The sequence below is a fragment of the Rhinolophus ferrumequinum genome, chromosome 11 (assembly GCF_004115265.2).
Source record: "Rhinolophus ferrumequinum isolate MPI-CBG mRhiFer1 chromosome 11, mRhiFer1_v1.p, whole genome shotgun sequence".
Lineage (NCBI taxonomy): Eukaryota > Metazoa > Chordata > Mammalia > Chiroptera > Rhinolophidae > Rhinolophus > Rhinolophus ferrumequinum.
Window position 1 is genome coordinate 13800856 of NC_046294.1, and position 23358 is coordinate 13824213.

Below are 23358 nucleotides of genomic sequence, written 5' to 3' on the forward strand. Positions count from 1 at the left end.
TTCAGTCTGTCCACAGGCCAGGGCGGTTGAGAGGATGGAATACATACTATTATCTGTGAGGGTGCTTTGTCAGCCTAAGCAAGCAGCTGCAAATGAAATGCCTTCAACTGCATTCCAAGAAAAACAGTGGATAGATTTTCACCACGTTTAGGGTCTATCGATGTTGGTTTGACTTAAAATATGTTACATGGCTTACAAGAAGTTCATTTTAGGAGTGCCCTGGGCCTCACCTCAGAGGGTTAAGTAGAGATCCTCTAGAAACAGGGGACACAAGTGCAGCAAATGAGTCTCATAAGATCCAAAGAGATCTCTGCTACTCAGTGAGATGAAAAGAAATGATTACAGATGTGGGGGTAAAGTTGATACATTCATTCTTTTTTTAACCTCAATTACTTTTTATTTATTTTATTGGGGAAGGGGAACAGGACTTTATTGGGGAACAGTGTGTACTTCCAGGCCTGTTTTCCAAGTCAAGTTGTTGTCCTTTCAATCTTAGTTGTGGAGGGTGCAGCTCAGCTCCAGGTACAGCTGCCATTGCTAGTTGCAGGGGGCACAGCCCACCATCCCTTAAGGGAGTCGAGGAATCGAACTGGCAACCTTGTGGTTGAGAGCCCGTGCTCTAACCACCTGAGCCATCCGGGAGGCAGCTCAGCTCAAGGTGCCGTGTTCAATCTTAGTTGCTTGAGGAATTGAACTGGCGACCTTGTGGTTGAGAGCCCACTGGCCTATGTGGGAATCGAACCGGCAGCCTTCGGAGTTAGGAGCATGGAGCTCTAACCGCCTGAGCCACCGGGCCGGCCCCATAATGTTTTTAATTGTAGAGGCTGATTGCCAATTGAGCTCTCTTCCCACAGGGAAGTTCTGTGGCACCTGCTCGGAAGTTAGTGGCAGCAGTGATCTCTCTCTTTAAAACTAACTAGTTAATGATGCTCTCAGGTAACCCGGTTGTATTTTAATAAGGTGACCAGGTTGTATTTTAATAAATAATAATTATAAAAATGCAGTCTAAGGTGTCATGCCCCCCCCCTTTTTTTTTTGCCTTTTGCACACGGCTGGCATATGTTGTTTATGGTTTGGGAGGCAGAGCGAATCCCCTAATTACTAACTGGGCCAGACTCTGAGATTGAATCACCCGTTCAAAAGCACCCTTTCAGTTACGAGCACGACGAGGACTACATTTCCCAAGGGCCCTTGCGACTCCGGTCCCTTCCCCGTCCCTTCCGGTTATATATCCAGGTCCCGCCCACTGCTGGCGCCGGCCAATAACACACCCACTCCTAGCGCCGGGCGAAAACAGGACGAGGGCGGGAACCTTTCAGTAGCCGCGGGGGCGGGTCCTGTGGCCCGCGCTTCATCTTTTGAATCGGAGAAGCAGATTCGCTATGGCAACGCGCCGCTAAATTGGTCAAGAGTCAGGACCTGAAGAAAGAGGTCTGCCACTAGTCAACAGGTGGTGTTAAGAAAGACAATATTAATTTCCCGCCACTCCTCCCAGTCCGATCTTCGGCCTTTTCCTCCAGGAAATGAATCTGCTGCCGAAAGTTGAGAGTAGCGTGACTCGGCAGGAGAAGATGGCGACCGTGTGGGATGAGGCTGAGGTGGGCGCTGGGAGAGCTGGGGGTCCTGGAGTCGTGGCCAGTGGGGAGACGCATTTGGCAGGAAGGGAGGAGGTGCCTGGGGACCAAGATCTGGCCCGATCCCAGAGTAGGGCCCCTTGGGATGTGGGCAAGGGTCCCGATTGCTTCATTCTAGTTTTATGGGCGGGGAAACTGAGGCTGTAAGTGAGCTTGGAGAAAGCGGGATACCTGCCCTGAGTTTTAAAAAGTTTTTTTTTTCTTAACAGCAAGATGGAATCGGGGAGGAGGTGCTCAAGATGTCCACAGAAGAGATTATCCAGCGCACACGGCTGCTGGACAGTGAAATCAAGGTGGGCGTACAAGGCAGGCCTTGCTTATCCCAGACGCGGTTTCCTCCTTGAACCAGGAAATTGAAAAGAAAACTAAGCCTTAAGAGAGATCAGAAGAGGGACAGGCTATTGGGAGACCAGGCCTATGTGAGCAGGAATCATCAGACTGCCTTTCTCAACTAGGTCTTACAAGTATTCCTCTCGGAAATCTTTTTAGGAAATCCTCATTTTATAGATGAGGAAACTGAGGCTCAGAGAGGTTTTTATTGTGAAGTACCCAGTCCTTAATGAAAGGCAGAGCCTAAAACCTGTACTTGTTTGACTCAAAGTCCTGCTTTTTTCCCTCTACTACAATTACTTCATCAGGAGGTCTCCAGACTGGCCTCCTGTTTTGACCTCTGCGGACGTGGGTGTAGTCAGGCTCAGCATTCACAAAGCCTAAGAGCTGAGTGAGCAGATGCGGGAGGGTCCCCTGGGCAGCCTGGACCTCACCAATTACAAGGCCCTGGGATAAACAAAGCCAAAGCTGAACATTGGCTTCCACTCACCTTCATCTCAGATTATGAAGAGCGAAGTGTTACGAGTAACCCACGAGCTTCAAGCTATGAAGGACAAGATCAAAGAGAACAGTGAGAAAATCAAAGTGAACAAGACCCTGCCATACCTTGTCTCCAACGTCATCGAGGTGTGTGTGTATGTGGAGGGGAAGAGAGGGGTCAGTGGGGCTTGGAGATAGCCGGCGATGGGGCCATTGGGGGAAGAGTGGTCGAAGTTTTGAGGCCCAAATTGCATGTTGGGCCACCCCTTCTAGGGCCCAGAAAGGCCTCAGAAACCTCACTCGTCTTCTTTTCTACTGGTTATTCTTCCTCGGGGCAGAGAAGCAACACCTAACCAGAGATGTTCTCAGTCCCCTGGTTGATCAGCTGCACTTGCTGGGCTCAGGGCTAGTCTGAGGAGTGAGGTAGGGATGGCCAGCCCTGCAGGTGTTGGGACTCTCTCAGCCCAGGAAGCACCTGGCTCTGGGGAGTTCAGTGGGCTGAGCAGGGCCTGTTGATCTGAGCTTTATCCCTTTCCAGCTTTTGGATGTTGATCCTAATGACCAAGAGGAGGATGGTGCCAATATTGACTTGGACTCACAGAGGAAGGGCAAATGTGCAGTGATCAAAACCTCTACACGGCAGGTGAGGCTGACTCAACAATAGGAGAACTGAGGAGGGTGAGGCATGGGTGGGGAAAGGACTGGGGAACCTTACTGAGGGCAGTAACTGAGACTGCTTCTGGAATCTTTCCTACAGACATACTTCCTGCCTGTGATTGGGTTGGTGGATGCTGAAAAGTTGAAGCCGGGAGATTTGGTGGTGAGTGGTGTCCCCGAGCCGAAGCAGAGCTTTTCTAATGAGGTTTCTCCCACTGAACCCCTCACCCAGGCCCAGGTTACTATTGGTCCTGAATCTTGGCAGAGCAGCCTGGAGAGTGAGATCCTGTCTATCTGCTCTTTGAATCTTGTGTTGCCCAGTCCCATATCATTCTTTTCACTCTATAAACACCTGTTACCCAGCCTATTAATTAGGCCTTGAGCTAGGACAAATCTGAAGGCTTTGTGTTTTGCCCCCAGGGTGTGAACAAAGACTCCTATTTGATCCTGGAGACCCTGCCTACAGAGTACGACTCACGGGTGAAGGCCATGGAGGTGGACGAGAGACCCACAGAACAATACAGTGACATTGGGGGCCTGGACAAGCAGATTCAGGAGGTGAGGGAGGCGTGGCAGCCACCACCAGTCTCGCCAGCTTTTTGTGTTTTTCTGTTTCATTGATCAGAGCACTTCCCTCTAATATGCCTCTTATCCTCATAGTCCCCCTAGGGAGGCAAGAAGGATGCTGTGAAACAGTTTAGGAGACTAAGATCAGAGAGACTGAAGGACGTGCCTGGGGTCGTAGAAGGTTAGGGCCAGAGCCAGGACTGGAACTCAATGTTCAGTGTCTTTCCACCATATCCTGTTGTTGCTGGAAAGACCTTAGTCGGCCTTGGTGGGAGTGAACATTCTGCATTCTCTTGATATGGGGGAAGGAGAGGCAGTATCCCTGAGCAGGAACAGGAGGGTTGCAGATTGGGGTTGAAGCCATTAAATGTTGGGCTGTAGGAGCCCTTAGGGCTTCACTCTCCTCACCCAGGACTTCTTCCTGGCAGCTGGTGGAGGCCATTGTTCTGCCAATGAACCACAAGGAGAAGTTTGAGAACCTGGGGATCCAACCTCCAAAGGGAGTACTGATGTATGGGCCCCCAGGTACGGGGAAGACCCTGCTGGCCCGGGCCTGCGCTGCACAGACCAAGGTGAGTGCTTTGGGAAAGATGAGGGGGAAGTGGGCAGGAGCTGAGCAGTACGGGCTCCAAGGGACCTCTCGTGCTCTGGCCTGACTCTCAGTCCCCATCCTCCCCCCACCCAGGCCACCTTCCTGAAGTTGGCTGGCCCCCAGCTGGTGCAGATGTTCATCGGGGATGGTGCCAAGCTGGTCCGGGACGCCTTTGCCCTGGCCAAGGAGAAAGCTCCGTCCATCATTTTCATTGATGAGCTGGATGCCATCGGCACCAAGCGGTAAAGGGGTGCTGGGTGCCACCAAGGGGACTGTTCTGAATTCCTACTATCCCACTCTGTCTCTACTTTTGTGGTTTTCCTTCCTAAGTTCCAACTAGCCTCCCTGCTTGTTTTCTTTTCCCCTGAGCATCCATTCTCACAGCTGGCATCATCTTCCTTACAAAACCTGGTCACCTCACTCACATGCACCCACAGTCCTTCACACAAACAGATCCTACTGAAAACCCTTTCTGGGCCTCCATGTTGCTCCTTAGGGTAAATGCTGGGCTTTCCATGGCCTGTAAGGCTCCCTGTGTGGCTGTCCCTGTTCCCCTCAGCCTATTCCATTCTTGCCCCTACGTCCCCCCTCCTTCTGGACTCTATCCACAGGGTACCCTCGGCTTGCAGGCCCGCTCTGGCTCTGCGGTGGGAGAGATTTTAGACCTGCTGTTCCATCTCTAGAATGTGCTTTTCCTTTCCCCCTCTTCTCCAATGATTGGTTGGCCGGCCAGTGAGTTTTCAGCCTTTTGATCTCAGCTGAGGAATACTTCCTCAGGGAGGCCTGCCTGGGTTCCCCATTACGCTCCAAGTCTGGGCTGGATGCCTGGATTTGTAAGTTCTAGCTCAGTCCGCAATGGCACGTGCGTCAGGGGGATAGCCCAGGCAGTGGCTGGTTTTGCTCACTGTTTTATCCTCAGCTCAATACCTGATCCCAACAGTCTCTCCAGTCTCTGAATGTTGGAATCAGCAGTTACCAAGCCCTTCCCTCTGCCCGTCCCTGGGCTGGGGGCCTCAAGCTGAGCGAGACATTCCCCTGCCCTGGATGGGTTGGGTTAGGCTCTGGTGGGTGGAGGAGAGGAGGGCTCAACTCGAGCTGTGGCCTCACCAGTGTCTCGGGCCTCCTGTGTACCCCAGCTTTGACAGTGAGAAAGCCGGGGACCGGGAAGTTCAGAGGACGATGCTGGAGCTTCTGAACCAGCTGGACGGGTTCCAGCCCAACACTCAAGTAAAGGTGAGTACTGTTGTCACTTCACAGATCAAGAGCATGGGGCTTAACAGCCAGGGGACCGTCTCAGTCCGCTGGCCCGTGCAGCTAAATTGGAATGGGAGTCTGTCTTGAACATCCCCTGCCCTTTCACTGGGCCCCTCGGCTGCCTGTCTGCCTGTCATGGCCATGACTTGCCTGTCTGTGAACCCCTTCCTCTTCAAGTTGCTGCTGCTTTCCTTGCTCAGGTAATTGCAGCCACTAACAGGGTGGACATCTTGGACCCTGCCTTGCTCCGCTCAGGCCGCCTGGACCGAAAGATTGAGTTCCCGATGCCCAATGAGGAGGCCCGGGCCAGAATCATGCAGATCCACTCCCGCAAGATGAACGTTAGGTGGGCATGGTCACTGCAAGCAGGGCGCGACCCCTGCAGGGGCAGCAGCAGCGCAGTCTGTCTGTCCTCATGCTGAGTTGCCCAGGCCTCCATCCACCCCCTCCAGATCTGTTCGCGCACAAGCATTATTCTGCCCAACAACCTCCAGTTCTCCCCACGTCCCTCAGATAGAGTCTTGCTGCGGCCCAGGCCCTAATTCTGAGGACTCTGCTCCTTAGAATCCACTCGTCCCCTTCTCCCCCATGACTGGAAAGTCTGCAGGCCAGAGGCCCTCAGTTTCCCAGCCTCCCCTTCCCTAGCAGATGAGCACAGTCCAACGTGGCCAGGGGGATTCAGCCAGGAGCCAGATGGACCTGGGGTCAGATCTCTGTGACCTTCAGTAGGTGGCCTAACCTCTCCAAGCTTCAGTTTTCTTATGTGGGACTTCGGGATAATGGCACTGACCTCATGGGGATATGGCAATGGCAAGCACAGTGCTTGGCCCGAGACCAGCAAGTGGCAGTGCTGGGCTGATGAAGGGCCTGCATCACTAAGGAGAGGGGCAGACAGCATCCTTTGTCTCCACATCCTCTTGCTCCCCTGCCTCAGGCTGAGGCAGTCGCTGGGGTCGCAGGTACAGATTTCTAGAAGGCTAGATAGAGCTCAGGAGACACATAGTATAACCTGGTCTAACCTGCTTTGACTGTTCCCCTTCCTCCCCCCATCTTGTACCAAGAAAAGAACAAGGCACAGTGGGGTGGTAGTGGCCCACAGTCACCCGGCTAGTTGAGCTCGCAACTTGCTGGGGCAGTCTGGGAGCCCATCTCCTCCCCCGCCCCTCCCCACAGCCCTGATGTGAACTATGAGGAGCTGGCCCGCTGCACGGATGACTTCAACGGGGCCCAGTGCAAAGCTGTGTGTGTGGAGGCGGTGAGTGTTGGGGTCAGGTGGGTGGGCGCTTCATGCCTTCTTGCCCCCTTCCCTGACAGGGCAGGGAGATTTGGCCGGTGGAGACTGCTGAGGGGAAGAGGCCGAGAAAGCTGTGGCTGCTGGGAACTGGGCCAGGGGTGCGGGAGGCACCCTAGAGCCTGTCTGTCTTGGGTGTAGGGAATGATCGCACTCCGCAGGGGTGCCACGGAGCTGACCCACGAGGACTACATGGAGGGCATCCTGGAGGTGCAGGCCAAGAAGAAAGCCAACCTGCAGTACTACGCCTAGGGCTTGCCCGCCGCACCACGCCCTGGCCTCCTGCTGGCTGAAACGCCCAATAAAAAGCTTTCAGGTCCCTGCTGCCTGTCTGCTCACCTTCCCTGGGCTCTGCGTGGATGAGTGGGGGTGCACACACGGGACCCCTTCCCCAGGTGCTGCCCTGTGGGAGGGATGGGCGAGTGCTCCCGCTGTCCTCGGGTCTTCTGGCCTTTCCCACCGTGTCCCTCCAGACCCCTCTCCCACCACCCCCCCTGAGCCTCAGAGGTGGTGGCGCTGTAGCTCTAGAATGAAGGGCCTAAGTAGAGATAGCCTTTTGCCTTTCTGCATTTGGTGCTCTGGCCCTGGGCCTTGCTTTCTTGTAAAGCCAGGTTCTGGGTCTTTTTCCCTTGACCCTCCTTTGTTTCCCAGTCCCCAAGCTTCCTGTTTATCCACATGCCCCCGTTAGCTCTTTTGGCCCCTTTCCTCTGGCTGGAGCAAGATCACTGTGAGATCCTTTCTAGGCCCAACCTTTGTTCATTCTGTGTTCTCTCCCCACAGTTCTGCCATCCCCACTCCCTGTCAGGCCCCATATCCTCTGAAAGGCCCCCTGAATGGCCTTTGAAAAAGTAGCAGCCCTTCAGAACTCTCCAGCTCTCACTTGCCCTCCGGCAAAAGCCCTTACACCCTCCTTTCCCACGGTCGCCTCCCTGAGGGGAGTGTGCTCCCTGAGAGCTGCTTGGGCCTGGGCCTTTCTGGGGGTCTGGGCTTTTTCCCAGCTCCCATCCCCTCCCCTGTAGCCCCAACACCTCCAGGCCGGCCTTCGAAGCCCCATTCCAACGGGAGTGTCCTGATGTGCCCCCATGTGGCTCCCCCCCCCAACCCCCTCACCCTGCTTCTGGTTGTGTTCCCTACCCTGGGCTCAGCTACCCCCACTCCTACATTCCCTGTTCCCTCTTCTAACCGGTGGGGGCATTCGTCTGGCCATGGCTCCTGAGTGAACCATGCAGGCACCACCTGAGGCTCCACGGTGGAGCCCCAGGGCCGCCTGGGGAGGGTGAGGGCCAGCCAGACGGCTGGGATTCCTTAACAGATCAGGCACAGACCCACCAGATCCCTGGGGATTTCACAGTGGAAACAGATCCCTTTTTGCTGAGTAGATACTGATTCGAGCCAGGCACTCACAGCTGAGGGTGCAGCGATTCAGGCTTCACAGCCTGTCCCAGACCCCGCGGCGCTGTGCAGACAGCTCAGCCAACAGGCTACTGGAGGTGGTTCTGGTTGGCTTGGAGAGTGGGTGGGACTCCACTTCCCAGCTTCTGCTTTCTCCTGATAGCTCTGTGGAGAAGCAGCGCCCCCTGCTGTCTGCTGCTATCTTTGCATGCAGCACATTCGGAGGAGGCAAGGGTTGTTTAGAATAAGGATCCCATATTTTTTCATTAAGGCCAAGCCTTTGTGATGGAGCTTCCTTCCTGGATAAAATTATTCAGGGACAGGCAGGGAAAAAGCCCTGGCTCATAGGGCTATATAATGAAGTGGCCACCCTTGGTGCCAAGGCTACAATGACATAGTGCCAGGCTCATTTTGAGATAAAAAAGCTAACAAAACATGCCAGGAAAACATGAAATGCTGTCCCATTCCAAGAAGCTCTGCAAGGGTAACTGTTCAGAGACAAGCACGAAGCAGAAGCGGGGAAGGTGGGGACGATGAGACCAGCCACAGATCAGCCAGGTTGGCCTGGCCGCAGCCAGCACCCGGGAAAGCTCTGCTTGGCCATGGATGGTGGTGTGCGAAACAGGCAGCGAGTTTGTGTATAATATTTATTTGCATCTTATCTACAGAACAAGTATTTACAGTTACAAATCGAACCACAGCAAAACTAAAACAATTCAGACCCTCTTGATGGCCACTTCTCAAAACGTCCACAGTTAAGCAGCAGGGCTGGAGCCTGGCTGTGGAGTGGACCAGCTGTGTACCTGGGCACCAGCCAAGGGAAATAGCTGGGGATTATGGCTTCAGCATTCTCCCAGAGCACATTCCTGAGTGCTGACAACATGGAGCCTTCTCTACCCCCACTTTGCTCCCACCCACAGTGGGACAGGAAAAGGGGCCATAGCAGGGAAAGGCAGCCATGCCTCACTCTTTCTGCCTCCAGAATATCTGCCTGGACCCTGTGCTGGCAAGAGCATCCCTGAGCTGGACCAGGAGGCCTCTGGCCCAGGACTGCCCTGGCTCTGGCTGCCCAGCAGGCTGCTGTTTGGCAGCTGGAGGTGGCAGGAGCTGCTGGCACTGCCAGGGGAACAGGAGCTGGCCTAGGGTAGGTAGCCATGAGGAAAAGGTCTTAGAAAGCATCTCCCAGCCTCATGCTGGGACGAGAACTGTCAGTGCTGAGTGGGGCTAGGGGTTACACGAGCAGCTGCTTCCCTTCTTTGGCCTTAGAGCTGGCAAAGGAAGGGCCAGGATGATGGGTACAAAAGAGAAGTCACCCCAGCCTGACCCCCCAGGACTGGCTGCATGAGCAGGGTTTTTACTACCTCAGCCAGGACTCATGAGGCCCCAGCAGGAGACAGCTTTGGGGCTCCCTTCACTCTCCTTAGGGTCCTGGTGGGGAGAGGCCTCTGCTTGGGACCAATGCTGCTCTTTCCTCACTGCTCACTCCGGGAGGATGACGGAGAGGACCACAGCGGGTTCATGGTGGGCGCAGGCTTGGGCCCTGGGCCCTTGCACAAGGAATCACAGTGTCGGTCTCACACATACCTGGTCGTGTGCACACCACGCACGCAAGCACACACCCCATCCTCTTGTCTGGTCAGAGGCTTGCTCGCACACACACTCGCCCTCTTTTGCCTCACACATGGTCACAGAGTAAATCCGAGTCTTATTGCTGTGCGGGGGGTGGGGGGGAGTCAGGGGTGGTTACTCCACGAAGAGCGAGAACAGCACCATCACCACGATGCCCATGCAGAGCAGAAGCACTTGCTGCAGGGAGTGCCTGTGGGGAGAAGGGCAGGGCTCAGGGGGGCACAGAGGCCAGAAGCTCCTCCCCGCTGGACCCCAAAAGGCCCTGCGAGGAGCAGTCCCAGTGGGTCACTCACCACGGGTCATCTTCCTCCAAGAGGTCGGGCAGCACGTTTACCAGGGCGATGTAGAGGAAGCCACCAGAGGTGAAGGGCAGGATGCAGGCCACGGTCTCCTCTGCAGCGGGAGAAGGCCTGACTGGCTGGGAGCCCGGGGAAGCCGTGTGTACTGCACCCCCTCCCAGGGTAGACTGGGGGCAGAACCCGGCCTGGATACTGCCCTTGGCCAGGGCCCCTCTGCTGACCGCCACCTGCCACCACCCACCACGCCCGTACCTACTCCCTTGGGAGACTGCGTACAGATGGCGAAGCAGGCCCCCAGCAGGCCCCCCAGTGCCGTCGAGAGCTGCAGCTTGGCTGCGCTCCATCGGTCAAAGCCGGCCCGGAGCAGAATGGCAAAGTCGCCCACCTGAGGGGAGTCCCGGATGATTACTCTGAGCGTCAGTGGGGCCAGATCCCCTGACATGCACAGGTACAGACATGCACACCGAGCCCCCCGCACCAGCCCTGCCTCTGGGCCACCCAGCCCGCACCCCCTGGATGAGACCCCAGGCGCCAGGAGGCTGGAGCACAGCTGAGATGGTAGCTGCAGCCTGGTGGGCTGCGCAATTCCAGGCCTCGGAAGTGCAGCCCTGGAGCCTGCCACTGCCAGGGAGTCCCACCCCAACCCCTCCCTCAAGCTCCAGCCCCCAGTGCTGACCATGGGACCCTCTGGCACTCACCTCATGGGGGATCTCATGCAGGAGGATGGCCATGGTGGTCAGGAGACCGATCTGCAGGAAGGGGAGTCTATGGGAGTCGTGCCCAGGGCCAGGGCACCCACTTGTTCCCTCATTTACCAATATTTACTCTGCTCTGAGTGCTCCGGCTGGCCACTGTTTGGCGATTAGAAATACAGCAGCCAATCAACCAGATAAGGAACCTACTCTCATGAAGCTAAGAGTCTGGAAGGGAGGGTCCAGGACTGAGTAAACACACAGAAGCCGTGTACTCACAGCCCGTGACAGGTGCTGGGGGGCAGTCAGGGTGGGTGCCATGGAGCATGAGTGATGAGGGCCTAATTTAGAGGGGTCAGCAACGCCTCTTGGAGGAAGTGCGTTTAAGCCAAGGCCTGAAGGATGAGGAGCCAGCCATCAAAGAGGGGGAGGAAGAACATTCCAGGCAGAGGGGACAGTGAGAGGTGGAGGCCATGAGGGGACAAAGAGCTGGGCCAATGCAGGAGTAGGCAGACCACTGGGGCCAGAGCACAGAGGGCAGAGGGAGAAGCATCTAGAAGCAGGCAAGGGCCAAGCTCAGCAGCCTGGCAGAGGCATGTGATCCCAACAAGGAGTGTTCGCAGCAAGAACAGACCAGTGGCTCGGGACAAAAGGCTGTGTCCAGGAGTGCAACAGGGAGGACGGGGGACTCAGATGAGGGTGTTGCTGACGCAGGGAACAAGTGATGGGCTGGAGACCTATTTTGGAGGTAGAGCCAACCGGTCAACACAGGCGCCATCATTCCCACCAGAACGGCCTAAGCCCCACCTGCCCCAAACCCCCACTCACCTTCTTGCTCACAAGGAAGCTGGCAGCCACAGCCAGCCCGTGCGTGAAGTTGTCTATGGTGTTGGCCAGCAGGTTTAGATAGCCACTGACCTAGGTGAGAGGAGAGAAAGCCGGGCTGAACTGCGCAGGCCGGGTGAGCTGGGCCGACCACTCGGGGTGGGGCAGCTGCAGGAGGAGGGGGCCCTGAGTGGGCCACTCACTTTGATTCTCCGGACCACGGCGCTCAGGCCGGGTTCTGCAGCCGGCTGGGCCAGGTAGTGGCCTCCGCTGAGCTCGGCAGCAGCAGCGGGGTCTTTGCTGGGGGCCTAGGGCCAGGAGAAGGAGGGAGAGGTGACATTAGATGCCCCCCACTTGGCCAGGGTAGACATAGAAGCAAGAGATGGAGAAACAGAGAGAGGGAACGCCGCTTTTGTTTGGCTAGACTACTCTGCTGCGCAGTCAGTGAGGTGCTCCCAATTCTGCCGCCGGTCCATCTCCCCGGCACTGCTGTCACTGCCAGTCCATAAGAACGTGCCATGGCGCAGGCTGATGCCTTCACTCCCCAGATCCTCCCAAACAAGCTGGCCCAGCCTCCCCGAGCTCCGAAAAGGCCAAGAGACCTTCTTTTCAGGGTTCAACTCAGAACCTGGGGCTCCAGGCCCCGGCATCATCACACAACAGACGCTGAGGTATCCCACTCCCAGGGCTTGGGACTCACCTGGCTGGTCCGCTCCTGCTCCTTGCTGTCCAGGAACATCTTCTCCAAAGCCAGAAAGGTCAGGAAGCCAGCAATGACCCACAGCCCCAGTTGCTGCTGCTGCTGCAGGCTCTGCCCCTCACCACCTGCAGAGGGAAACACTGACAGGCCGGGCACAGCCAGGGCCATAGAAGGGAGGCCATTTGGAATGGGACCTAGTCCAGGGCATGGTCGGGGCAGGGGGAACCAGGACTGGCTGGTGGGGCAGCCGGGCCCCAGGGATTCCCACAGGGACCAGGGCACTGAGACCATGACAAGTTCCCTGCCAGTGCCCAGAAGCCCTCTCTATCATTCTGGCAGAACGGCAGGGCCTAGGCCATCCCTGAGCAGGGGTACATACTCTCTCCACCCCCCACCCTCCTGCCTCCAGCCTGTGGCCTCACTCACCAGGGCTGGCACTGCACGTGTAGGCCCAGGCCTCGGGCAGCAGGTGGAGAAACACATTGCCCAAGAGTCCCCCCAGGGCAAAGCTGAGCAGCTGCTTCAGGCGCCGGGCCCCAGCTGCAAGGCAGAGATTTGGGGCCTGGAGGCTGATCCACTGAGGCCCTTGGCCCACCCTCTGCCTCACCATGCTTTCTAGGCTCTTTGTGTTGTCCTAACCAGAACTCAAGCCTCTGGAAGGCTGGACACAGGCTGCTGCCCATCCTGGATCCCCCGTCCCCCAGGCCCAGCAAGAGCTGGGTGCTCAGCAGGAATATACCACAACCTGCTGAACGACTGTGGAACCACTACTGCCTCATGGTTAAGGTCCCAGCTCCCCAACCCACCAGCTGGTGACCTTGGGCAGATTACTTCTGGGACTCAGTCACTTCTAGGGATCTTGTGGGAATTAAGTGACAATATACATAGGAAGTACTCATTAAATGGGAATTTTCTTTTCTTTCTCAGTCAGTGTTACTCTCAGAAATGTGACAGAGATATGGGGACTTTTGCCGGCTTGCAGCATCCAGAGTTGGAAATGCCCAAAGAGGGCCATGTCCAAATCGTTGGTATGATAGAGAAACTGAGGCCCAGAGGACAGAGGCAGCTTGGGGTTGGGGTAGCAAGCATCCCAGAGGAAGCTGCTGCTTCTAGGCTGTGTGACCTCAGACTGGTCAAAGAACCTCTCTGTGCCTGTGCTAATGGAGCTAATAATCCAAGTCCTTCCTAACATTGACCTCATAGGGATGCCATGAGAGGGCCTGAGCTGACGTACAGGTGTGACACCCGGGCCCCAGGAGGGCTCCATTCATAGCTGTGACACCAGCCCTCATCCCAGGGCCCAGCACGGACGTGTTCAGAACCACCTGCTGAATGAATAGGGGGCACAAGCCCTTGAGGCACTCATTTCAAAGATTCCTGGGGCCCTGCTCCAGACCTATTATATCATACTCTTGGATGGGGGCGACAGGCACCTGTATTTTTAGCAACTCCCCATCTGATCTTGTGTTCTTTTCATTACAACATGTCATTTGTGGATACAGTACATGCAGACCATATGAAAGGGTGGCCAAGGGAAAGCCTCCACCCACGGCTACTCCTCCTCCCAGACCCCCGCCCGAGGCAGGCCTGCGACCAGCCTGTCCTGGGTAAAGAAGACCCAGGGGCTTTTGGTTTGAGAGCTCTTTTGCACACTATGAGCAGAGATTGAAGGGAGAGGCAGGGCTTGGCTGGCCACTGCATCCCCACCCCAAGCAAGGGTCCCACAAACACGTAGCCTTCTCCCTGCACTAGGAAGTCTAAGTGCTTTACTGATATGAGTTCATTTAACTGTCACAATAATACCTATAAGGTAGATACTCTTATTATCCCCATTTTTAAGGTGGGGAGCTTGAGGCAGAGTGAAGTTAAGTAACTTGCCCAATGGCACCCAGTCGGTCAGTGGCAGAGCCAAGATTTGAACCCAGGCAGGCTGGCACCCGTATTTCTAACCACTACCTATACTGCTTCTTGGTGAATGTTTGCTGACTGCTATTCTTTCAGATAAAATGAATGCACTAATGAATGAAGAAGGGACCATGGTGAGAAATTGTATTCTGTCCTCACCCTCCGCCTCAGACACACGGGACCCCAGAACGTGACACCCAGCTCTCTGTGGAAGAGCAGTAGCATGTTGCCCACACCGCTGGCTGCCCCAGAGGAGGGTGGGAGCAGGGCCACTCACCTTCTGTGTGCAGCGTGGTCCCCATCTCCAGGGGAACGACCAGCAACGGGAAGACGCCACTGAGTCCCACCATGAGGGAGCCCAGGAGGGAGCAGATCCAAGTGTCCAGCCTCTCCCCGCTCAGCAGGGATCCCCAGGACTCGCTTTCCTTGTTGTCTAGGCGACAGGCTGCTGCAGCCCCCCGGTTCCGGAGGGCCTGCTGGGAACCCCCAGCCCCTCCCAGGAGCTCCAGGGCAACAGCAGTGAGGAAGAGGAGCCTTTGGCCCGCCATGCCACAGCCAGGGCAGGGACATCCAGACATGCCACGTGCTGAAAAACACAGAGGCTGCTTACCTGGGCTGCCACCCTTGGCCAAATACCGCTATGAAACGTGGCATCTCAACCTTTCCCACCCCACATTTGCCATAGCATCTGCCCTCCTGCTTGCCTGGCCCAGGGCCTCTGAGGATCCAAACGGTGGGTGCACAGAGCAAAAGGGGCTCTGCTCCTCCACACCTCACTCCAAGAGCCATACGTTTTTTCCTTCTAAGCCAGCTCCAGACTGTGTGTCAGCATGTCCGCCTGAGGCTAAACTTTCCCTAATGACAGGGTGAGGCGCTGGCTGGGCTCTCCTCAGCCACCAGCAGGCCCAGCCCAGCAGGGTGTCTCTGGCTGCCAGGGGAGGTTTTGCCACCAGAATGTACCCTGGTGAGGACTCCCCAGGGACTGAAGCCGGAACTATCTAGCTTGATGGAGTGACATTAGGAGGTGCAGGTGGGGAAACAAAGCAGCTGAGCTAGGACAGTGCTATTAGAGCTTCTTCCTAGGAAATGAGTCCATTGTGCCTGGGGCACGGAGACAGGAGGTAAGACGGAAGAAATCCTTCAGTTAGGGGCTGCCTCACAGATGCTCAGAGCACTGGCTTTGGAGACCTGCCATTAACTTTGTGCTCTGCACCTGTAGCTATTTGACTGTGGGCAAGCCCCCTCTCTGAGCCTCTGTTTCCTCAGCTACAGGATGAAGATAAGAACTGCCTCCCTCACACAGTTGTGCAGATGAGATGAGCTGAACGTGCCTGGCATGAAGGAATGTCCTCCTTATGTTGCAGGCGGCCCAGAGCAGTGGGCAGCAGGAATGTACCAGCCAGTGATTAGAGAAGGAGGATGTGAGTCAACCAAGAGAGAAGTTCAGTCTGGAAATTCAGGCATGAGTTTTACATGTGGTGGGCCCTGCCTCGTGCTGGCTGTGACCTTGAGCCGGTGATGTGCCTGCCTCAGTTTCCTCATCCGATGCTGGAGGTGGCAGGAAGGGAAAGCAACTGCCTCTGGCCTTTGAAAAGATGCCCGCGTCGTGGATCTCCAGGCCTGAACGGGAGACCCTGATGAAACCCGTTGGGCTCCACTGGGGACCAAAGGCAGGACTGGGCCAGGCCTGGCTTGGAGGCAGAGGCGGGTCATGTAGAGGTAAGGGGACCACAGATTTGAGAGAAGGGAAGGGGGCACGGAGAGAGTCAGAGAGGAAAGGGAAGGGAGAAAACAAGAGTCAAGACGGAGGGAGCCAGAAATAGTGGGGAGATAGACGAGGAGGAGGAGAGCGAGGGAGAGATGGGGAGTGACGTGTGCACGACGCGGGAGAAGAAGAGCCCAAGGAAGTTTAACTCCGGGCTCTGGGCGAGAGACCAAGGTCAGCCCAGGACGAGGCGAGCCGGGCCGGGGTCGGAGGGATCGCCGGGTCCATCCCGCCGGGGCGGTGGGGGTGGGGGGCTCGGGCGGTCACTCACCGTACGGCGGTGGCGGCAGTGCTCCTGGCGGCCCCAGCCATCCAGCTGCGGCGCCGCGCACCGCCCCGGGTCTGCCGCGCCCCGCCCCGTGTCTGCCCCGCCCGGCCCGGCCGGCCGGCCCCCGGCCCGGAGCCGCCCCCCGTGTGCGGCCACGTCACACGGGACCTGTCCGGAACCCGACGCGCCGCGCACCGCGGGGTCGGAGGGAGCGGCTGTCGGGGCGCGCTTCCGCTGCGCGGCCATGGGGGACCCGGGCGGCCGGCGCACTTCCGCTCGGGCCGGACGGGAGGCGGGCGGAAGTGGGAGACCCAAGTACCGCGTTCAGCGGGGCTGGGCAGGGCGGAGGTAGTGGGTCTGTAGGGACCGCGAGCGGCCGGGCGGCTAGGCTTGCGGGTCTGGCTGCCGCTGCTTCTCTCTGGCTGCAGTCCCTCCCGGCTCCGCGCGGGGGCGCGCTCGGCTGCCATACTCGCAGCCCCTTGCTCGGCCGGCCCGGGTCCTGGGTGGGAGGATGGCTGCAGAGCTCCAGCTCTGAGTCAGCCCAGTCTGGCTCCTCCATGAACAAGGGAAAGGGGAAGTGCCTGCCGCAGGGAGGGGCCTAGCCCCGGGAACCTCAGAAGAGGGAATTTTATTCTTACTCATCGAATTATTTTTATGCTTTGGTTTTTCACTGGGAACCTCAGGCCTTTGTCTCCAGAGCCTGTAACCCTTTGGGGTCCAGTGCATGGTGGCTTGACACTGCTGCTCTGAACTGCAAACCTGAGGGAGCAAAGGCTTTGTGCTCCCCTCACCTAGAAGTAGTCGGCCTGACCCTCTTAGACTAGTGCAGCAAACAATACCATTATTATTATAACTGCAATTTTCTGAACACCTACTATACGTCATTCACTGTACTTGCATTCTTACTGAATCGTCATTCTATCCCATTGAGGTGGGTACTGTTCGCCCAGGGTGAAACAATGACATAGATGGCAGAGTCAGGATTCAAACCTGGGTGTCCCTGAACCCAGAGCATGTGGTAGCACCTTTCACTTCTAGGGGGTGGGAGTCTGGCTTGGCGTTTTCACTTTGCATCCTTCCCTGGGAATCAGCCAGGACTGTAGAATATTCAGGAAGGGCATGTGGATACCCACTTGGGCAGAAATTGTGACGGGTCTCCAAGCCTCTGACCTTCATTTGCCTCCCATGATAGCTACCTTCTGTCCTGAGGTGCTCTCCCCTCCTGGGATCTCTGAGGGCACATTCTGCTCTCACCTGCTGCACGTGAAGTCCTATTCCACCTCACACTCCAATGTCTGCCCTTCTTAGACTCCCAGCTCCTTCCAGGTGGGATCAGCTTTCTTCTGAAAGCCCCTGTCTGCCTCACCCCCAGATCTATGGAGGCCTGCCAGGATGTCTTCCTGTGCCCCTCCCTGAGTTCTGAAGTGGAAGTCCTTGGTTGCTTTCTTTGCAAAGGGAAGGAAAATACTCAGGGATGCTGCTCTGGGATCTCTAAGATACCCTCCACCGTGTATGCAAATCACTCACAATATGCAAAGCACTTCACAATATACAAATGATTTCACAATAACATAGTCAGCATTCCTCTGGGGGCTGAGGGCTGCAGGCCACCAGCCAGGGGATGGGCAAGACCCAGCCAGAAATGCCACTTACTGCCTTCTCACTGGCCTTTCCTCTCACCAGGCCAGGAATTTCCACTATCAGACTCCCTAATGGATTAAACAAGCACATTGGGGGTGGGGATGGGACTCTAGAAGCTGACAATGAGCAGGAGGGCCAGGTAGAAAGACACAGGGTGGATTAAAGTGTGACTGTTAAAAATAGTGAATTAGATCTCCCAGGGGCTTCCAAGTATAGAAGAGAGATGCAGAAATATTTATTTAATATAATCCACTATTTTAAAATAATGACAAAAAGGAACCTTGTATATGTACGTGTGATGAGAAGTATCAGTATATGTAAACCCATATATAATTGTGAGTAAATAAAAGATACAGGAGATCACACATTAGGGTGATAAAATGGATTCTATGGTGAGGGGAGGAAAAATATAAAAGGAAAATGTAAAAACATGTTAAAACATGTATATGATCACATTTATGCGATTATGTAAAAATTACATAACTTCTCATCATATGTACAGTCATGTGCCACTTAGCAACTGGGATATGTTCTGAGAAGTGTGTCATTAGGTGATTTTGTTGTGTGAACATCACAGCACTTACACAAACCTAGAAGGTATAGCCTACTAGATGCCTAAGTGATATGGTATACCACCATCGTATACGTGGTCCTTTGTTGACCGAAACAGTCATTATGTACTGCATGACTGCATGTATATGTATATTTAATGGCCTCCTAGCTTGATGGTTAAGACAGCCAGATTCTGGTACCAGACTTCCTGGGGCAAATTACTTAACTCCATGTGCCTGTTTCCTCATCTGTAAAATGGATTACTGAATTGGATTGTTGTGGGGATTAAATAAATGAATATACATAAAGCACTTGGAACTATGTCTGGCATGTGGGAAGTTCTATTTAAGGGTTAGAGATTATTATTATTTATAGGTGTAGATACATGGGTATAAAGAAAATGTTACAGCAATGAAACGAACAGATAAAGACATAGGGTGGGGGGGCCACCCTCTCTCCTCTCTTTGCTGAGCACAGAGGAGTGTTTTCCAACACACTCATCAATCGGTTTGGAGGCCTCAGAGACAAGCTTCAGCAGGGCAGGGTGGGCCTGGGCACTGCTTGGCTCTGAGTAGCTGGGAGGCATCTGGGATTGGGGCACTGCAGACTCATTTCTCTGACTTCACTACGTTGCCCAGGGTTTGACTTCAACACGTTGTTGCCGGCTCTGGTACCTTTACTGGGAGTCTTAATCAGCAACAAGTCCTTCTGTTTCCAGAAGATGGGACTGCCCCAGCCTTGTGACCAGGTGGTGGCTGTGAGACCAGGCCATGGCCTCGCATTGCCAATGCTCTGACAATTTCCCCCTCCTCTGGCAGTGCAGGGCTAGAGGTTCTGGGCTGAGGGGTGGATGCACATTTCTTCTGCTCCCAGAGTTTGGCTTTCTCCTTCTCAGGGCTTTCCGTGGGGCTCTGCAGGCAGGAAACAATCTCTTATAGAACAGCATCTGAGGCTCAGGTCATAGGTCACAGGTGAAAAGAGGCAGAGCGAGGTGCTCAGCCAGGCCCGCTGCTCCTACAGAGGACCTGGCCCTTTGGAACCGCTGAACCCAACCCTCCCTCAGGTTGTTCTTTCCAGAGCAGTCTTAGCTCCTTCATGAGTTCCGGGGTGCTTTCTCCCCTGAATCCTGAGCCCTGACCAGATGATGTCTCACAACTCCACAGGACCTCTCCTTCCCCCTCCCCCACCGCTCAGCAACTCTTCCTGGGCAGCCCCTGTGCAGCCAAGCCTCACTACTTTCTGTCCAGCCTCTCTGCCTTTCTGACCCCCTTTGTAACCCCCACCCCACCCCTGGCAGGCCTGGCATGTTCTTCCCTTTCCACCATCTCTGTGGATTGAAATCCAGACCGTTTACAAGGCCACCTCCTCCCTGAAGCCTTCTGGATCCGTCCAGCCTGAAAGCCCTTAGTGTTGTTTGTCTTTGGGGCCGTTAGTCTTGTCCCCTGTATACACAGGCATTCCCTCCACACCCCCCACACCCCCCACCCCCCCACCCCCCCGCCTTTGGGCTTCTGGAAAGAAAGGCAAGCTTGCCTATACCCTGAATAAAAGTCTGTCCAAATGAATTTGATGTCTCCCTTTCCTGCCTCCAACCTCAGGAGCACAAATTGGGGTGAAATCTTATGCATTAGGCACTGTCATCTGAGTTTTTGCAGGGACCTCTTTTATTTAATTTATGTGTTTATTTATTGATATATTTGTTTACTTGTTACCCTCCCCCATCCTATATCCCTGCCTCCTTCTTGGGGGAACTTGAACTTTGTGATGATCAGTCGTTTTTTTTTTAAATAGTGTTTTCATATACATACATACATACGTACGTACATGCCTAGACAGTATTCTGTTTGATTTAGTTTATTTTAGTTAATAAGGGAGAAAACTGTTTTAAGGTTTTCTTTTATATTATTCAGTGATTTTTACAGTTGTTTTCATGTAAGTCCTGCATAACTGTTAATAAGTTTCTTTGCAGGTATTTTACATTTTTGTGGCTATTTTGAATAGGATATTTTCCCATTACATTTTGAACGACCTACTGATACTGCACAGGAGCCAACTACCTTTTCTTACTGGTTGTAATAATTTCTCAGTATTACTCGTAAGTCTTGAGTATACTCATGAATCTTTTGGGTGGGTAATCCTGTCACCCCTAATAACAAGAGTATCAGAAGGAAGGAGCCCACGTTGTTATTTGTAGACATGGTTTGGCTTGGTTTTGAACTTCACAGGAAGGGTATTTGTCTTCTGGGACTGGCTTTATTCACTCAACAATATGGGACTAAGATTCATTCATGATACTGTGCGAAATTGGTTCATTTGCTTGCGCTACTGAATGATGTGCCACTGTATGAATGAATCCACTGTAATTTATTTAGCCATTCTCTGGTCCATGGGCACTTGGGTTTTTTCCAGATTTTGGCTGTTAAGAACAGTGCAGCTTTGAACGTTCTTGTCCGTGTCTCTTGGAGCACATGCCAAAGTTTCTCTTGATTTTATGCCTAGAGGGGATATGCTGGGCCTCAGCTTTATAAGATAAGGCTAGATTGTGTGTGCCCTCATCCTTACCACCCGGCTGTGGTTGTATCGGTTGTACTCTACTGGCAACACACTGGAGATTCCGTGGCTCCACCTCCTCTCCAACACTTGGTTGTACTCTACTGGCAACACACTGGAGATTCCGTGGCTCCACCTCCTCTCCAACACTTGGTTGCGCCAGGTTTGCTAAGGTTTGTTCTGCGAATGGTGTAAAATAGGTGACATCTCATTGTGGTCTTCATTTGCATTTCCCTCATCACCAGTGAGTTTGAGCATGCTTAGATGTGTATCTGACAAATGTTTCCTCCCCTGTTAGCATGTCCATTCATGTCTTTTATCTATTTTTCTGAGGGATCACTCGTTTTTCCCTATGGATTTGCAAGAATTTTTTTTTTTTTAATTTTGTCAGGACTAGTTGTTTTAAATACTTTTTTTTTTCAATTACAGTTGACATACAATATTAGTTTCAGGTTCTTTATGTATTTTTGATGCTTATCCTTTGGGGCATCTGTGGCAGACGTCTCCTCCACTTTGTGGCTTGCTTTTCACTTTCTCTAAGGTGTCCCCACTTCTCTTTTCCTTCCCACACCTGTGCCAGGGACGCCCATGGGCATTACACCGTGTGTGTGTGTGTGTGTGTGTGTGTGTGTGTGTGTGTGGTTTGGGGGTCTCCTGTCCCCCGGGTGGAGACCGATCCCACTGCTCCTTCTGCTTCCTGGGGCTTTAAGGGACCCCAAAAACCCTCTCAGCTGTGGCTGAAGCGGCCTGGTTGGGGGTGCCCTTCTCTGGTTGGGGTAGGCAAGCTGGGGCAGGGAAGGCCTCGCTGCGATCATGCCCCCTCCCCGCCGGAGTTATTTATCACTTCCGGCCCCTCACCTGGGGGCCAGGCCCCTCTCCGCTCCGCTGGGCAAGCACAGCCCGCTGCAGCCGGCGCTCCCTGGGGGCGGGCGGCCGCGGGGGAGGGGCGCTCTGGGCCGGCCCTCGGGAGGCGGGGGCGGGGGCCAGGCCTACAGCGGGGCTGGGGTGGCGGGAGGAAGCTGCCAGTGCAGATAAGGGCCGAGGTCGGTCCTGCGGTGAGACAGTGCGGGATGCTGCCTCCTCCCCCGGCCTCCGCTGAGCCCGCCTCCGCCTCCCCTGTCCGGACTCCCAGAGCCAAGGGTCTGCCCGGTGGCCCCCTCCTCCCGGCTTGGGACTCGGCAGCCTGGGCCGAGGCCCCAGGGAGCAGTGGGGGATGGGCATCAACCTGCTCATTCAGTTCCAAACCTTAGTTATCTAGCTGGAAAATGAGGGTAGGAGCCTTCATTCACCTTGCAGGGCTGTTGGAGCTGGAACCGGTGCCGGCTGGTGAAAGGCCTCTGTGGAGTTGGGGCTTTTGTAAAGGGTGGGTACCCTGAGCTCCTCTCATTGCCCTTGCTGTACCCCCTGACTCCAGGCTTCTTTCCCACTGTATAGATGGGAAAGTGGGGGTCTCTCCTAAAGTCACAGAGCCAGCCAGCTCAAAGCAAGTGGGGTAAGGGATGGAACTCAGCTGCCCCCAACCTGGGGACTGAGCTCAGTTTTATGCCGCCTGATGCTTATACAATTTGGAGGTCCTCATTAAGAAAAAGATGACAAAAATCACAAGTACAAATTTGGGGAGGCCCCTCTCCCAGGGCCTTGGAAGGAACCCAAGCAAGTGAGGAGCTCGAATGCAGCTTCTTGGTTTCCTGGCCCCACCGGGCAGGCCCCCTGGAAGGTCTTACACCCCTCTTACAGGAGAGGGCAGGCACCACCATGGTTAAAGGATAGGGTGGCCTAATACGGCAGGGGAACTGCCTGGAGGAGGCCCTGCCCACCCTTTGGTGCCCAGGCAGCTGTCAGCAAGTCCAACCCAACAGCAAGGACAGTCAGGCATTTGGGGGCTGCACCACAGCTGGGCAGGGCAAAGCCCTCCAACCCCATCCAGTCCTGGTTTAACTTGCCACTTAGGGCCTCTGACCTAGAAGAAAAGGGAGACCTCTCTAGGGCAGTGTAAGTGCATCTGACTTGGAGGTACATGGGATTGGGGTTCAAGCCCCTGCAAGCCCCTGTGACCTGGAGAAGACTCCTTCACCTCTGTTTTTTCATCTGTGAAATGGGAGTAATAATAATACCTACTTGTCAGAGCTGTTATGAGGCTTAAATGAGACCATGCGCGAAAAACTGAGCCCTTAGAAACAAATTTCCCTTCTGTGAAATCTCCAGGCCAGGAGAGATCTTTCTCTCTCCATTTTAGGGTGAAGTCACTTACCCAGGGGTGGTTTATCAGATCCAGAGTTGAGATTTAAACCCATGAATGTCTGGCACTAACCACCAGGTAATGCTGCCCCCTTGG

The 23358-nt window shown here is 54.8% G+C and overlaps 2 protein-coding genes across 2 annotated transcripts; one reads left to right on the plus strand and one right to left on the minus strand.

Moving 5' to 3' along the window:
- Positions 1 to 1344: 1344 nt before the first annotated feature.
- Positions 1345 to 7130, plus strand: PSMC3 (proteasome 26S subunit, ATPase 3). Its single transcript, XM_033121887.1, has 12 exons — positions 1345 to 1598; positions 1844 to 1927; positions 2466 to 2591; positions 2983 to 3087; positions 3202 to 3264; positions 3522 to 3659; positions 4097 to 4240; positions 4354 to 4502; positions 5397 to 5493; positions 5715 to 5860; positions 6688 to 6769; positions 6947 to 7130. Exons 1-12 carry the CDS (start codon positions 1524 to 1526, stop codon positions 7055 to 7057), a joined length of 1320 nt encoding a protein of 439 aa, XP_032977778.1. The 5' UTR covers positions 1345 to 1523; the 3' UTR covers positions 7058 to 7130.
- Positions 7131 to 8831: 1701 nt separating this feature from the next.
- SLC39A13 (solute carrier family 39 member 13) lies at positions 8832 to 16397 on the minus strand. Its single transcript, XM_033119440.1, is given in 10 exon segments — positions 8832 to 10016; positions 10120 to 10358; positions 10361 to 10510; positions 10824 to 10874; positions 11646 to 11735; positions 11846 to 11950; positions 12343 to 12467; positions 12769 to 12882; positions 14525 to 14833; positions 16284 to 16397. Coding segments are annotated over 9 exon segments (1251 nt in total). The 5' UTR covers positions 14826 to 14833; positions 16284 to 16397; the 3' UTR covers positions 8832 to 9940.
- Between the last annotated feature and the right edge of the window lie 6961 nt (positions 16398 to 23358).